The sequence below is a fragment of the Gambusia affinis genome, linkage group LG12, assembly GCF_019740435.1.
Source record: "Gambusia affinis linkage group LG12, SWU_Gaff_1.0, whole genome shotgun sequence".
NCBI classification, from domain to species: Eukaryota; Metazoa; Chordata; class Actinopteri; order Cyprinodontiformes; family Poeciliidae; genus Gambusia; species Gambusia affinis.
The window spans coordinates 26726439-26743551 of record NC_057879.1 but is presented as its reverse complement, the minus strand read 5'-3'; the positions used below and the strand labels follow the sequence as shown (position 1 = coordinate 26743551).

General features: G+C 45.9%; 1 protein-coding gene across 1 annotated transcript in view; it reads left to right on the top strand.

The window, feature by feature from the left end:
- Positions 1-14278, top strand: part of myo10 (myosin X) — a 101801-nt gene extending 87523 nt beyond the window's left edge. Inside the window, exons 22-41 of the mRNA XM_044135343.1 lie at positions 1988-2094; positions 2175-2399; positions 2475-2514; positions 2886-3731; positions 3967-4087; positions 4173-4416; positions 4493-4588; positions 5364-5457; positions 5548-5603; positions 5691-5833; positions 6305-6496; positions 6568-6725; positions 7455-7578; positions 7694-7991; positions 8816-9023; positions 9464-9600; positions 9682-9802; positions 9922-10395; positions 11209-11400; positions 11482-14278. Of these exons, the coding sequence (XP_043991278.1) occupies positions 1988-2094; positions 2175-2399; positions 2475-2514; positions 2886-3731; positions 3967-4087; positions 4173-4416; positions 4493-4588; positions 5364-5457; positions 5548-5603; positions 5691-5833; positions 6305-6496; positions 6568-6725; positions 7455-7578; positions 7694-7991; positions 8816-9023; positions 9464-9600; positions 9682-9802; positions 9922-10395; positions 11209-11400; positions 11482-11592 (3987 nt within the window). The 3' untranslated portion in view covers positions 11593-14278. The remainder of the gene's footprint in view (positions 1-1987; positions 2095-2174; positions 2400-2474; positions 2515-2885; positions 3732-3966; positions 4088-4172; positions 4417-4492; positions 4589-5363; positions 5458-5547; positions 5604-5690; positions 5834-6304; positions 6497-6567; positions 6726-7454; positions 7579-7693; positions 7992-8815; positions 9024-9463; positions 9601-9681; positions 9803-9921; positions 10396-11208; positions 11401-11481) is intronic.
- Positions 14279-17113: the final 2835 nt, after the last annotated feature.

Here is a 17113-nt window from a genome sequence, read left to right as displayed (position 1 = left end):
TTTGTTGTGCTAATTAACACAGTAATGATTAAAGAGGATTTGTTGTGCAACTCATCAGGATGCAAATGTGTGAACTTGTTCAGGGAGGTTTCATGTTTCCATGTTGATCCATGATGATCCAGGACGGGTTTGTTGCTTTCTGTTGCTTTCTGTTGTCCTGTGATTGGCTGAGGTTCTGAACAGGTTCCAGAAAAAGCAGGTTTTCATTTTGCTCTCACATTAACCGTGTTTCCATCAACATTTTTTATTCATGAGCATTTTAAAGTATCGCATTAGAAACAGTTGGTGGAAACAGCAAATTAAAAATAGATGCATTTCCATTAACTGTACAACTATCCAAACTGGAGTAACAAAAATACATTTGCTTAATGGAAATGCATCAATTTTGAATAATCTCACAATTTCTGATAAAAATAAAACGTTCCTCTAGGAGGAAGTGGTTTTTCAGCTGTGTAGAAATTATTGCATTTTGCAAAGAACAGCAATGGAAATACTTGTTTTGCATCACATGAGTCATGTGATCAACATCCAGATGTTACTGATCAACATCCAGATGTTACTGATCAACAGAGAAGGTATGAGGACGACGGCATGTTTTAGTGATTTATTTATGTGTCATTTTGTTTCTTTGATCAAAACAGAAATTGCAAAGTTGTTTTTTCAACTTTTGCAGAATATCAACAAAGTTTTACTCACATTTGTAATTGAAAAGTGGCTGAAAACTTTCTAATTTAACAAAAAAGGTTTTGACTTTTCCAAAAGAGACTTAATGCACTAAAAAGGGAGATGGAAACTTTTATTGAATAAGTTCTGATGTAGCAACTTTCCCTCCAGCTGGGAGGAGAAAACTCTGTTTTCCTGAGATCTGTCCTCCTCTGGCTCTACTTCCTGTTTATTACAGCCAAACCCAATAAGAAGTCATGCTCTCTGTGTCCCAGCTGATTCGCTTCTTTTTTTCTTTTTATTACATTTTAAACATTTGCTCAAAATTTGCATGACAGTTGGAAGACATCTCCTCTGGTTTCCTAACGCCAGGAGTTAATTAACCTGCATCCAGACGAGGTTACGTCTCCTCAGAAAATCTCTTTAGTGCCTCAGTGTTCAGGATTCACCAATGACGCACACACACACACACCCTCACACACACACACACACACACACACACACACACACACACACACACACACTGAGCTCCTCATTCAACAAGAGAAATCTGTTCTCCCAGTCCTCTGATATTTTCCCGTCGTTTCGGCCGCCTGACATCGTGTCCCGTATCTCATTTTCCTCCTCCCCACTCGGATTAACCCGGCCGGCCCGGTGGGTCCGGTTCCTGTATCGACGGTTTGGCTCATAAAACAGCCAGCTGCTCAGTAGATCCGGCCTTTTCACACGGCGCTGTGGCAGGAACGCCTCGCCGCTGTGATCTGATGAATGACGAGGTTCTGGGTTTGATTAACACCAAACGTTCAGATCTGGATTTTCTGGAAGGGATTTAAAATAAAAGATTTTAAATCTTTTATCCAGGGTGAGTCACAGCTGAATAATATCTGCTCTGGATTAAAACAGACGAGTCGGTTAGAAATAATAGAAATAAGAAATAAACAGAAATAAAAAAACACTTAAAACTGAAACCATAAATAAAATTAATTATGACTCTTAAAAAATTATTCATCAGAATGGAAATGATTGAGCTTATTTAAATGTATTATGTGATGAATTGATCCATTTTTTATTTCGACAGGTTCAGGTGTATGAATAATTATGAACCTGCCTTGATTTCATGTAAACATGTGATCCCAGCTGAATGTTTGTTTATTCAGACTTTTATACAAACATGTTTGTAAAAATGAGGCTTTTTTCCTTCATAGTTTGTAGGAAGTTCTTGGATCATTTGGATAATTATTGTGGATTTTTTGCATTAAATGTTGTGAAGATGAAGAGCGTGAAAGCAGAATCCTTCATGAATTGTGTTTTCCTGCCTTCTCAGGTTTTCCTCCGAGAGTCTCTGGAGCAGCGGCTGGAGAAGCAGAGGGAGGTGGAGGTGCTGAAAGCAGCCATGATCATCCAGGCCCACGTCCTGGGCTACGTGGCCCGGTACGCTCTCTACCTCTTCACTCATAAACTCAAAGTTTTTATCCACATTAAAGGATCGTTTTATGCGGCTTCGCCTCCAGGAAGCAGTACAGGAGGCTGCTGCAGTGCATTGTGGTCATTCAGAAGAACTACCGGGCTTTCTACTGGAGGAGGAAGTTCCTGCTGCTCCGCTGGGCCGCGCTCACCTTCCAGAAGCGCCTGAGGGGCCAGCTGGCCCGCCGGGCCGTCGGCCGGCTGCTGGACGAGAGGAGGAAGAGGGAGGAGGAGGAGGAGCGCCGCAGAAAGATGGAGGAAGAGATGGAGAGGTGACGTTGGTCCTAGTTACTCCTCCAACCCGCCTGCCGATAAACGCTGACGTTTGGCTGTTTCTGTTTGTGCAGAGAGAGACTGAGACTGGAGGCGGAGCGACGCGCCAAAGAGGTGGAAAACATCATGTTGTTTGTTTCACAGTTTAAATCTGGGAGCAGAAAGACACTGGTGGTGTTTAGTCAAGTTAAATACAGAGTCCAATTAATTTTGACAATTTAATCCTAAACATTTCTACAAAATGAGCTTCGTTGGAATACAAACGTTATGTTATGAAAGTGAGAAATTTCAAAGATGAAATATTATAAAGAAACCATCTCAGCTAACTCACCATTGTCCAAAAAGTGTTTCCATCAAAGAGTTTTATGGTTTTCCTCTGTTTCTAGGCCGAGGAGCTGCAGCACGCCGAGGAGCTGCAGCGATCCAAAGAGCTGCAGCACTTCAAAGAGCTGGACTCTCTAGTTTTTACTCAGTCTCAGCTGGAGGAAGCAGCTGCAGCTTTACCAGAAACACCGGAGGAGCTGGACTCGGTCTTCGAGGAGGAGGAGGCGATCCGCCCCCAGGAGGCGTCCCAGGTGGAGGAGATCCTCCGGCTGGAGCGAGAGATCCAGGCTCTGCAGAGGCAGAAGGAGCAGCAGGAGCTGTCCCTGACGGAGGCGTCGCTCCACCGCCTGCAGCGCCTCCGGGATCAGGAGCTGCAGCGGCTGGAGGACGAGGCCTGCAAGGCGGCGCAGCAGTTCCTGGACTCGCTCAACTTCGACGAGATTGATGAGTGTGTGAGGAACATTGAGAGCTCGCTGGGCGTCGGGGAGGAAGAGGAGAAGGAGAACGGAGGGAGAAGAGGCAACGACGAAGAGGAGGTGGATGAAGGGTTCGGAGCCGACGACGAGGCTTTCAAAGACTCTCCCAACCCGAGCGAGCACGGCCACTCCGACGGCCAGCGGACGAGCGGAATCCGGACGAGCGACGATTCCTCTGAAGAAGACCCGTACGCCAACGACGTTCCGATCCCAGCGATGCCCCTCACCACCCTGCTCCACCAGCCGCTGCCGCCGGCCGCCCACAGCGTCTCGTCCAGCGGCGACTCCGCCTTCTGTCGCCCGCAGGCGTCGTCCGAGGCGCCGTCCGACGACCTGGTGGAGCTGATCCCTCCAGACGAGGACTCGGACTACGACCAGGACGACTACGACGAGGGCGCCATCGTGTCCAGCGGCAGCGTGGCGTTCTCCAACTCCCACAGCGGGCAGTGGTCTCCGGATTACCGGGGCTCCGTGGGAACGTGCAACAGCTCAGGGGCTTACCGCTTCAGCTCCGAGGGCGCCCAGTCGTCGGTGAGTCACGACCCCCGAACCGTCAGACCGACAGACGTTACCTCCACATCACCAGCCCTCCACCACCATGCACCGCAGCTAGTCACAGTTTGTAGTCACAATAATCAGATCATGTTGTTCAGGATGTCTTGTGCTTCATGAGCCTCACTTTTACTGCTGAGTGTTAAAACTCATTTAAATCCCATGGAGCTTCGGTGGAAAACTGCTGAATCATTTCCTTTGACTTTCGTTGCAGTTTGAGGACAGTGAAGACGACTTTGACCGGTTTGACACAGACGATGAGTTATCGTATCGACGGGACTCGGTCTACAGCTGCGTCACGCTGCCATACTTCCACAGCTTCCTCTTCATCAAAGGTAGCTCCTTGAATTCACTCTGAACACTTTGGGAGCCGTTCTCCTCGCTGCAGCAGGAACTACAGTCCTGTCGCCTCGTCTTCAGGGGGCCTGATAAACACGTGGAAGCGGCGCTGGTGCGTTCTGAAGGACGAGACCTTCCTGTGGTTCCGGGCCAAGCAGGAAGCTCTGAAGCAGGGCTGGCTGCACAAGAAGGGAGGCGGCTCCTCCACGCTGTCCCGCCGCAACTGGAAGCGCCGCTGGTTCGTGCTGCGGCAGAGCCGGCTCATGTACTTTGAGAACGACAGCGAGGAGAAGATGAAGGGAGTGCTTGACATGCACAATGCCAAGTAAGGTCAAAGGGCAATTTTAGTAAACATGATCAAATCCTGGTTCTGCTTCTAAGAACTCTTTTGATTTCTGCAGAGAAATCGTTGACAACACGGGTAAGGAGAACGGTATCGACATCGTGATGCCAGAGAGGACCTACCACCTGATCGCAGAGTCTGCTGAGGACGCCAGGTGTGTCTTCACACGCCGCTCACTCTCCAACAGCAGAGACCAAATCCAGTCTGAGACGGGAGGAAACTTTGATGTCGTCAGAGTTCGTCTGATTTGACAAACTCTTATATTTGTCAGGATTGTTTATGAATAATTTCCCCAGTAGGCCAACGCTCCAACCTGAAAAATGAACCCACCTGGTGAATTTCTGAAATCTGCAAAGACTTGAGACTCACTTTAGAAAACTTGTAACTTTCTGTTTTAGCAGCTCCAACACCAAATAGACCTGAATCTGTCAACCAGTAGAAATCATTTAGACCAGTCTGTTTTCATCCAACCTCTCTGGGTTTCACCCAGTCGGCACCAAAAACATGAATTGTGCTCGTAGGAATTTCAGCTTCACAAACTGATTTTTTTTAAAGAATATTTTCAACATTAACTATGAAAGAAATCAGCTAATAAGTGAATTTTATTAGGAGTTATTAGGATTTTAATTCTGCTTGTGCAGAGAGAGACTGAGAGAGACAAATTAAATTCCTAATTTTATTAGGAATTTAATTTGGAGTTATGTTCTGCAGAACCATCTGTGAATAAATGAGTCAGAGAAAAATGAATGGTGAACAGTCGGAGGTCGAATTAAACGTGTCCCACATCACCACCTCTCCACTGCTGTGCTCTGCAGTTGCTATCAGGTGTTTTTGCTAACATGCTGCAGTTCTGCAGACATGGCCTCTGCAGCTGAAAGCGTTGTTGCTGCTGTGACGTGTGGCTGATGATTGCGTTTCCATGGTTACAGTCAGTGGTTCAGCGTGCTGAGTCAGGTCCACGGCTCCACAGAACAGGAGATCAGCGAGATGCACGATGAGCAGGCCAATCCGCAGAACGCCGTGGTGAGTTGAGCAGAATATCTGCAAAACAAATCCAGCAAAGACGCGACTTCCTCTACCTGTAATCCTTCATCCTCACCTGTCTGCCCTCAGGGAACGCTGGATGTGGGCATGATCGACTCGGTTTGTGCGTCAGATAATCCAGAAAGGTGTGTTATTGGTTTGTTCAGGTCAAACTCTATCAAACTCCCAGATCTGGTGGCTGTCTGACTGTAAGCTTGTCCTGTTAAAATTAGACCCAACTCTTTTGTCATCATCACTGCGGAGCGGGTGCTGCACTGCAACGCCGACACGCCCGAGGAGATGCACCACTGGATCACTCTGCTGCAGCGCTCCAAAGGAGACGCGCGCGTCGACGGGCAGGAGTTCATCATCAGAGGTACGATTCAGGAGGGAGACAAGCAGCACAGACTGCTACTGGAGCAGAACCTGTTCATTAAGGTCTTAACACAATCTGGAGATTCAAAGTGGATTTCTACAGTTTCTCTTTCGTAGCTTATTTTTAAAGTTTATCATTTTACATCCCCACAGTAACAAAAGCAGAAAGTTGACATAAACCATAAAAATAAGCAGAAATGGAAAAAAATCAAACCTACTTCAGTCAGTAAAATGATATTTGAGCTCAACGTCTGAGAAAAACCAACTGCTTCACTGCTGAAGGGTTTAAAAAGCTGCTGCTGTATGGAGCTACATCCAGAACAAAGTTTGGTCAAAACAAAAAATCGAAACAGAAGATAAATATTTAAAACTGAACAAATGTTTTACAAAAGAAACTAAGATGCATGAAAAATGAAGCAGGAGTTTTATGCAGGTAAACCCTGAAGGACATGAAATGCTGTTTTTCCTCCAGGCTGGTTGCACAAAGAGATGAAAAACAGCACCAAGGCCTCGCTGAAGCTGAAGAAGCGCTGGTTCCTGCTCACCCACAATTCCCTGGACTACTATAAGAGCTCCGAGCGGAACGCCTTGAAACTGGGAACTCTGGTTCTGAACAGCCTCTGCTCCGTGGTGCAGCCCGATGAGAAGCTCTACAAGGAGACCGGTGGGTTAGAGCGACTCACTGACGGGTTCACGTCCCGGTTCCCGTTGTTTTAACACGACTCTCCGCGGCAGGATACTGGAACGTGATCGTCTACGGGCGGAAACACTCGTACCGGCTGTACTGTAAGCTGCTGAACGAAGCCACGCGTTGGGCCAGCTCCATCCAGAACGTCATCGACACCAAAGCTCCCATCGACACGCCGACCCAGCAGCTCATCCAGGACATCAGGGTGGGAGAAAAACTTTAACAGCCTCACCGTCACAAAATACGGAAAGAAACATCGACTTTCAGAACGTTTTTTTTCTCACTTTTATTCACTATTCAATAATTATTACATTCATCTGTCATAAATGCTGCTTCACCTTCTGTTTCTATAATCCTCCTTCTGTCGGTTTCATGACAGAAACTTTTGCTTTTTCTTCCTTTTTTGAAAGGAAGGGTTAGCGATGTGTTTTCACTTTGAAAACACATCTTTCTCTGTGTGACTGAAGCTGGGTGTAATGAATGAATGAATGAATGAATGAATGAATATACTTTATTAATCCCAGAGAGAAATTCACGTGTTGTTAAAGAAACATTTTTAAACATTTTTAAATCTAAGGCGGTAATTTACTCGGCTCTTTTGTAACAGTTGGACGTTTGTGTTGAAGTTTTGATCATCAGCTGTTAAAAATACTTTAAAGTCGTGAACCGTTTACATTAACGCTCTTATTTTGACGGTTAAAGCAGAATTTCTGTTTCCTCTCATCACGTCGTCTTTGAAACATTCAGAAACAAAACAAACAGCAGAAACCAAGATGAATAAAGTATGTTTGAAGTTAGCGCCTTAGCATTAGCTTCCACTAAACAGCATGTTGGTGTAGTGCTTTAGCATTAGCTGAGCTGATTAGCACACCTAACCTTTCAGTTAGAGAGGCAAAGTAAAGGTTCTGACCCAGAGCTGTGGTTCTGTCTGCAGGAGAACTGTCTGAACTCAGAGGTGGTGGAGCAGATCTACAAGAGGAACCCCATCCTCCGCTACAGCCACCACCCGCTGCATTCCCCGCTGCTGCCACTGCCGTACGGAGACATCCAGCTGAGCGGTGAGCCACAAACCTGGCAGGCAGAGTGGAAAATGTTGTTTTAAGAATCAGAGTCTATAAACAAAAACCAACTTGACCTGCCTGAATTTCATCTTCCTGTTCCTCCGTCACCCAGCGTCACGCAGTCGGAGCTACACCACCCTGCAGGACGAAGCCCTGCGGGTGTTCGGCTCCCTGCAGCACCTGGACGGCGTGGCCGACCCGGTCGCCATCATCCAGGGCATCCTGCAGACGGGCCAGGAGCTCAAGCCGCTGCGTGACGAGCTCTACTGCCAGCTGATCAAGCAGACGGCCCGGCCGCCGCAGCCCGGCGGCCCGGGGAACCTCTGCAGCTGGAAGATCCTGGCCTGCATGTGCTGCACCTTCATGCCCTCACGGAGCGTCCTGAGATACCTGAAGTTCCACCTGAAGAGGTGAGCTTTATTATTTCACTAATTTAACTTTTTAATTTTTACCACATTTATTAACCCAAAAAGTACATTTATGGTGGAAATGAAAAAACTTTAAGAAATCTATAACTAGAGGCTAATATTACAAGTACCACAAATGAAACAGGCTGCTGGTTTTACCAGGTGTTAACCTCTTTCCCTTTATTTAGAAAACTTTTTTAAAATGCTCAACACCAAAATACTTATCCTATAAAAAAGAGAACGTGAGCTGTGATGTCATAACTCCAGACCTCGTCATCTGAGGCCCCGCCCCCATACAAGAGGTTCAAACATAAAAAAACAACCTTTAGTACAAAAATTAGTTTTCAACAGGCTGAGGTTAGCTGGAGTTGCTAGGCGACAGGCTGAGGTTAGCTGGGGTTGCTAGGCAACAAGCTGAGCTTAGCTGGGGTTGCTAGGCAACAGGCAGAGCCCAGCTAGGGTTGCTAGGCAACAGGCTGAGGTTAGCTGGAGTTGCTAGGCGACAGGCTGAGGTTAGCTGGAGTTGCTAGGCGACAGGCAGTACCTAGTAACTCCAGGACAGAATGTTTCAGGACATCCCGTCCTGGAATGGCTCATTTTCCAGACACCAAAAAAACATGAACTTATTGCAGAAAAATAACTGGATGCTTCTTTTAAACGCTACGGCTGGAAGCCCTGTTGGAGTTTTTCTACTCAAGAAGAAGTGGAAAAACATTCAAAATGCTTGACAGGTCTTTAAATTCTGCATTGTCAGACCATCGGCCTGATGGGTTTGTTTTACCCGTCTGGTTTACGTCTGACCTGTAACATGGATGTGATCTCTGCAGGACCAGAGAGCTCTTCCCCGCCTCAGAGATGGACCGCTACGCCGCCTTCGCCTTCGACTCCTTGAAGAAGACTCGGGCCAGGGAGAACGTGCCGTCGCAGGAGGAAATCCGCTCCATCGTGGCCCGGCAGGAGATGAGCACCACAGTGCACTGCCACGGCGGAGGCTCCTGCAAGATCACCATCAACTCACACACCACTGCAGGGGAGGTGGGTCCCATCAGTAACACCCAAAACCGATTCACCATCACAAATCCACTGACGCTTTCTGACAGACAGAAAGGACCAAACCTCAGGTTGGTCATAGATTTTTGTTCTGATTCATTCAGTGATTCATTTGAAAAGAAGAAAGTTTTAGTTCCAAGTAGTTGGCCAGGAAAGGCTCTTAGGATTCAACTGTTAGGAACCATCTGTGGTTCACTTGATCTGCTGAGTCAAACCAAACTGTTCCCCTCCTGACCTGTGGGGGCGCTGCACCAAGAACACAGAAAGAAAAGACACACAAACCTCTGAAGACGCTGAGAGCAACTTCCTTCTTCACCAGATGGAAACTGAATTGGAGTGTCGTCAGATTTTAGCTGTTGTTGGTTAGAAGTTAATCAGAACAGCGTCTTTATTTTCATGTCCATCCCTCTCCGTCCGTCTGTCAGGTGGTGGAGAAGCTGATCCGCGGCCTGGCCATGGAGGACAGCAGGAACATGTTCGCTCTGTTTGAACACAACGAGGCCTCAGAGAAAGCCATCGAGAGCCGGACCGTGGTGGCCGACGTTCTCGCCAAGTTTGAGAAGTAAGACCCTCTGAGTTTCAGTCTGAGCTGAATGTTGTTTCTCTTCTGTGCTCCAGTTAATGTTCTGAATCGTTGCTGCAGACTTTCAGCGAGCGCAGAGGAAAGCAACACGGGCTGGAAGCTGTACTTCAAACTGTACTGCTTCCTGGACACGGACGGCGTTCCCAAGGACAGCGTGGAGTTCGCCTTCATGTTCGAACAGGTGAAAACCAAAAGTCTGTTTGATGCAACATGAACTGAATCTCTGGTTCCTGCTTCTGATTGGACGTAGCGATGGTTTCCTACCTCATGGTTCTAATTAACTGGATGGTCTGGTTCCAGGCCCATGAGGCCGTCATCCAGGGCCACTATCCGGCCCCGGAGGAGACGCTCCAGTTCCTGGCCGCCCTCAGGCTCCAGTACCTCCTGGGCGACCAGAACCCCCAGAGCGCCGTGCCCGAGATGTCCCAGGTGTTCCCCATGGCTCGACTGCGGACCCGGGTCCAGAACTCGGCCAAGACGTTTGCCGGCGCCGGCTCTGTGGCGGAGCGCTCGGGGACGGCGGAGCGGAAACGCTCCAGCTTCCTGGAGGGAACGCTGCGGCGGAGCTTCAGGAGCGGATCGCTGAGCCGGCAGAGGCTGGAGGAGGAGAACAGCCTGGAGGCCTGGCTGAGGGAGGAGGCGGCCGCCGTCCGGACCAGCGTCCTGGACAAGTGGAGGAAGCTGCAGGGCGTGAGCCAGGAGCAGGCCATGGTCAAGTACATGGCGCTGGTGACGGAGTGGCAGGGCTACGGATCCACGCTCTTCAACGTGGAGGTGAGCGCCGAGATGAAGCCGTTCTGGTCCAAACGCTTCCCGCCCAAAATCAGCATCTTGAAATGATCTTTTGTCTCATTAAAAATGCAAAAACAATATTATTGGGAATTTTCTCCTTTTAAAAACTTTTTCTCAAACCAACATTAGTTTGAAACTTGAAGTTTGGACACCACTGATCTAGTCGGAGCAGCTCTGGGTTTTATTTATGGTAATAGAAATAAATCAAATGTAGGGATTAAGATTAAATGAACAAACAAAATGAAATGTGCAAAAAAAACAAAGCAGTTTGTTAAATATTCATAGTAGATTCTGATTCTGTTGATACGGCAGAGACAAAAGCATAGAAATAGAATAGAATAGAATCAACTTTATTGATCCCAGAGAGGAAGTTACTGAACAGATGATCCATCCAAAGTGTTGAATATTGGAAAATTCAAATATAACCATAAGCAATTTATATTATATATAATTTATATGATTTAAATATGACTTGTATATAAAATAAAATAATAAAAAGCATATTTAAGTAGATATGTTAATCTGTAAATAAATCTATAAATGAGTCCAGAGTAAAATGTTCTTCATTACATAATTAACCTTAACAAAAATAACAGTACTAATAATAATAATGGGAAAATGTAACAATATCAGTAACAATAAATTAACCGACTTCAGACTTTGTGTTCCAGAGTTTCACTTCATTTTTCTGTTTGTTTTCTAAACCTTCATTCATAATATGATTATTATAAAGATGAAATCTTCAGCTGCTGATGGAGCACACCGTGTGACCCCGTCTGACCTCTGTGGTTGCAGAGCCGTGACGGAGCCTTCCCGGCGGAGCTGTGGCTCGGCGTGAGTCGGGAGTCCATCTCCGTCTACAAACGCGGCGAGCCGTGGCCCCTGGAGGTTTTCCCCTACGAGCTCATCCTGTCCTTCGGCGCGCCGCTGCCCAACGCCTACAAGATCGCCGTGGAGGGCCGGGAGCTGCTGTTCGAGACCCAGATGGTCGGTGCCGATGAACTCCACCTGCTGCCTCCTGTGAAAAGCTTTCTGTGGCTCACGGCCGCTCTCTGTCGCCCCCTGCAGGTCATGGACATCGCCAAGCTCATGAAGGCGTACATCAGCATGATCGTGAAGAAACGCCACAGCAACAGTCAGTCGGTCAGCAGCCATGAGAGCAAAGGCAGCGCCTGGTGAAGCCGGACGGGGCCTCAGGGGCCCGCAGGGCCGGAACCCAACCCGGAACCGAAACCAGAACCCAACCCGTAACCCAACCCGTAACCCAACTCGGAACCCAACCCAACCCGGAACCCAACCTGGAACCCAAACCAGAACCCAACCCGGAACCCAACCCGGAACCGAAACCAGAACCCAACCCTGAACCCAAACCAGAACCCAACCCGTAACCCAACCCGTAACCCAACCCGGAACCCAACCTGGAACCCAACCTGGAACCCAAACCAGAACCCAACCCAACCCGGAACCCAACCAGGAACCCAACCCGGAACCCAACCCAACCCTGAACCCAACCCGGAACCCGACCCGGAACCCGACCCTGAACCCAACCAGGAACCCAACCCAACCCGGAACCCAACCCTGAACCCAACCAGGAACCCAACCCAACCCGGAACCCAACCCAACCCGGAACCCAACCCAACCCGGAACCCAACCCAACCCTGAACCCAACCCGGAGCCCAACCCAACCCGGAACCCAACCAGGAACCCAACCCGGAACCCAACCAGGAACCCAACCCTGAACCCAACCCGGAACCCAACCCAACCCGGAACCCAACCAGGAACCCAACCCAACCCGGAACCCAACCCTAGACCCAACCCGGAACCCAACCCGTAACCCAACCCGGAACCCAACCCTGAACCCAACCCGGAACCCATCCCGTAACCCAACCCAGAACCCGACCCGGAACCCGACCCGGAACCCAACCCGGAACCCAACCAGGAACCCAACCCAACCCGGAGCCCAACCCAGAACCCAACCCGGAACCCAACCCAGAACCCAACCAGGAACCCAACCCAACCCGGAGCCCAACCCTGAACCCGACCCGGAACCCAACCCAGAACCCGACCCGGAACCCAACCGGAACCCAACCCGAGTCAAGCTGAGCTCTGCTCCTCCCTCAGATTATATGAAATACGTGTCTAATGTTTGTGCTGCAATGTTTTTTGTGCCGTTATAATTTTTAAGAAAAAAATATTTTTCAGAGATAAAGTTGCCATTTTTATCCCCAAAAATGATTTGATTTATTGAATCAAATCAAATGGATGTCAGTTCAACAGAAATCAGCCTACCGACCTTTGACCCCACGGATGATCAAAACTGATAGAAAAGCAGAACTTTTTGTATTGTTTTAACTTTTATGATTATTTTTTAGGTTTTCAGAGGTCACTACAGGTCAACCTGCCCTTTAACAAAATCAAACAAATTGATATAAATTAATTATGCTTCGTTTGTGCTGAATTTTGCATCAAAATGTTTGTTTGTACCGTTATAATTTTAAGATTTTTAAAAGAAAAGAGTTTCCAGACCCGTCGTTTAATTATTGCTGCAGAAACGTTTGACACCAGTTTCATTTAATTTAAAGAAGGCGGGTCCAGCTTCACTCGGCCCAACATGAAGGAACGGCTTTGCAAAAGGAAAAACTCTGAGGTTTCTCCACCAGGTCCAAGTCGAGCCGGGAGTCTCCATGGAAACCTGAGCTCAGACCAAAGCATCGCGTCGCTACACAAACTGAGTATTTCTACCTGGAAGTGCTTCTTATCAACAATCAGTCTGAATAAAATGAATCAAGAAACGTAACATTTTGCTGGACCACCTGAAATGAGGCTTCATGGAAGCGGATTGTGGTTCAGGTCAGTTCCAGTTTCACTCCCACAGGAGGAAGACTTTCTGAAAGAAACAAAATTATCCAAAAGAAAGAAGAATGGAACAAAAACTACCAAAGAAAACCAGTTTTCATCGAATCTCTGCTGACTTTCAGCTACTCTTCAACATGGGAAAGACCAGAAGACACGGCGGGAGGCGTTACGGACGCTCCTGGCTGGGAAACTGTGTGACTGTCATGAATTGTTTAGAGAAGAGACTGTTTGAATGTATTTTCCTTTCCCAAACAAAACAACAACCCTGAATCTGATTCTGATTATTTTATAAATGATTAGCAGACAATGAACAAATCACAAGTGCCTGTTTCCATCCGGATGAACTCCGATCGGGTCCGAGGTTCTGCTGAGGAATAAAAACGGCGCTCCGATGTTTCTGAACCGGTCCTGCTGCCCAAGCCGCTCAAGCTCAGAAAGAGCAACTTCTCTCTCATGCAAAGCAATCAGTTTCCAAATATCAAAGCTTCCTGGCTGAGATTTATGCAACCTGTTGTTGACCACAGAAAATCAAAAATACAACATGTTTAGGACTTTTGAGATTTCTGGAAGGAAAGTTTCCTAGATTAGTGGTGAAAACTTGGGAACATCGTGGTAAACGTTGTAACCGTTATGGTAACTGAGCCGCTCCACCGGACCCGGTTCGGCAACGCAACATTCCCACGTTTCCCTGGAGCTCCGCGGGCGGCAGATCCATCCAAATCCAAGACCTGCAGGTTCCTGCCACAGTTCAGTGCCTTGTTGTAAATTCTGTACACTTCCTGTTATACATGCAGATTGGTTTTTGGTAGAATGTGTAATATATATACATATATATATTAAATGTGATATAATCATGTGGACTGTACATTTCAGGTTTTTGCCTTCTGATTTATTATTCCAGCATTTTTTTCTTGTATCTCTTTTTGTATCTTTTTAAATCTGAATTATCATTGTGTGTTAGAATATGAATTAGAATTATGTGTTGATTTACAATAAATAAATAAAACTATTTAGTCAGATGTTTTATTACAGTCTGGAAAAAAACTTACATCTTTTCAAACGTGTTTAAGTTAGTTTTACAATTTTGCTGATACACTGAAAGCTTTCAGAATGAGTTTTAGGGCGTCTGTCACTTTAAATCCCAATAAGCCACGCCCCCCACCTCGACCTTTACACTCGCATTTTAAAATGGCTGCAAACTGATGCGCCGTTTTACAACCGAACATGTTTGAACAAAAACGCAGCCAGCGGTTTCTGGACGTTGTTCTGCGCACACAGCGGTAAAACCAGCAGACCAAACGGTTAGCTTTGGTTGCTAGGTTACGGCGTAGCTCCGCTGTGGTTGCTAGGTAACGGGCAGGGCCTGCTGATTTGTGACGTTACATTCCAGATGTTTTTGAAACGGATCATTTTTGTTGTTTTTTGACTGGATCTGGATCCCAAATGGAAGAACAAACGTGCAGAACTTTACATGTTTTTGCCAAGTTGTTCTTGATTTAGGACTTTCTTTGATTAAGTAAACTAACAGAATATTCTACTTAGTCCAGAGTAATTTTGTCTCCATGTTGGCTGCGTGTTTGTCATTGGACTGGATGAAAACGGAAAGTGAAACATTTGTCTCATTACCAATTTCTTTTTTTTTTTTCAAAAAACCTTTTAATATCTGATAAAGATATCCAGATAAAATGAAAAAATAGAGTTTTAAAATGAGAAAAACTAAACAAACCCATAAATGTTCCCTTTACCTGTTAAATCATGAGTTAACTTCAGTTGCCTGAAGTTTGTTTTCAGCCCCTGATCTCTGATCCTGGTCTGATTACAGAAACAGTCTGACAACATGAAGCAGGCTGGAAATCAGCCGGGTTGAAACTTCTGCAGGGAAAAGTGGAGCAGTTTCCTCAAACCTTTTTGGATTATTTATTTTACTTAAAATGCTTTTTAAACATTTTAACATCAATAATCAGCGGCGTCTGCAGCATCCAGAGAGTTGGACGGTTTTTAATCGGATCTGGTTCTTCATGTTTTCCATCAGCCTTAAAGAAAGTAACTCACATTTCTCTCTGTGTACAAACATTCTTTATACATTACAACCAGGTTACATACAAAGGAAACAAATACAGTCACATTCAAGTCATATCTGTGCTGCACAATGAGACGTTAATATTCAGCCTCTTAAGGCACCAAAAGAACCAAAATAACCCAAAATCCCCCAGAACCAAAAGCCCGGCGTTCCCAAACGTCTCATTTATCCCAACACTTTGAATGAATGTTGCTATAGCAGCATTTCCTAGCCGATGAAGGAAAACAGTAACATAAACGACCTCCTGCATCATAAATTAAAATCAACACCATTCTGACGTCAGTTTGTGCTCATTGAAGCATCTTAGCTTCTGAATCTCAGCCGTCTTCTTTTCTATAAACTATAATCAGTTTGGCATTTTTCTGCAGATCCGGTTTGTCTCTCAGCCTGATCCAGTTCAGTCTGCAGATGTTTTCCAGCCTGTCTCTAGTGGCCACCTGCAGTATTGCACCGAGGGTTTAGCAGGAATAAAATTTAGTTTTGCTTTCCACATATTTCTTCTAGTTCTTGTTTTTGGATTTACCAAAAACAACTAAACTGAAAAACCATCCAAGATCTATTTGTTATCTTTGCTTCCATACAGAAAACGTCTCAATGGTGACTAACATGGATTCAGATTTTGTTTTTGGGGTTCAGGAATGTGGCAGATGGAAGAGATTCAGTCTTTAGATTTTCTCTGTCAGGACATAATAAAACTAATCTGTAAAATGATATAAATCTGACCTCCAGTACACAGATGAACTGAGTGTCAGCAGCTTAAACCGTCTGTAAAATCAAGACTTTATCATCTTTAAGCTCTGGATCACACAGGTGTGTTAAGAATTTTGAGGTCGTTTCCTAAATGTTAGACTAAAAGATTATCACGTTAATAAATCATTTAAGGAAGCTGCTAATCATCCCAGAGGCTCAATATTCACAGAAAGGTCGGTGCGTCCATGTCAGGACGCAGTTAGCAGGATGATGTGTTGCAGTGGCCTAGTCAAAGACCAAACTCCAAATTGTGCCTTTACAAAGCTGAACAGAAGAAACATTTTTATTACAACCTGACAGGTGAAACGCAAGAACCAAAAGACGGAGTCGTTTCCTCAGAGAAGAAGAAATAATGAGTTTCTGATGTGACGTCGTTCTGCTGAAACTCTGAATTCAGCCAACAATTCCTAGGACAAAACTTCCTGGCACTAAACTTTTTCAACCATTTTGAGGAGTTTTTCATTTACAGTTGTGTTCGAAATAATAGCAGTGCCTCAACAGCAGCAAGAAAATCACTGGTTTTATTAACATTTCAAACTCTATACCCCAGATAAGTTTCTGGGGGGTAAAATAAAGGTATAGAAAACCAACAAACCCAACAGGACAGCCATGCATACTGTGGATTCTGTGAAATTGAATGATTAACTGAAAAGGGTGTGTTCAAAAAAATAGCAGTGGTGAGTTCAATTAGAGAGGGCATCAATTAGGGAGGGTATTCTGGGAAAAAAGGGTGTTAACAGGTGATCCGTATTTAAGGATCAAGACAACTGGCATGCTGGCTGTGCATTTCTCCTGAAAAAACAATGAAAATGGGTCGTTCAAGACACTGTTCTGAAGATGAGCGTTTCCTAATAAAAAAATTGATTAAAGAAGGGAAAACATACAAAGAGGTGCAGAAAATCATTGGCTGTTCAGCTAAAATGATCTCAAATGCCCTGAAATGGGAGCAAAAAACTGAAAAACGAGGAAGAAACGAAAGACAACCCCTCGAATGGACAGAAGAATAGCCAAACT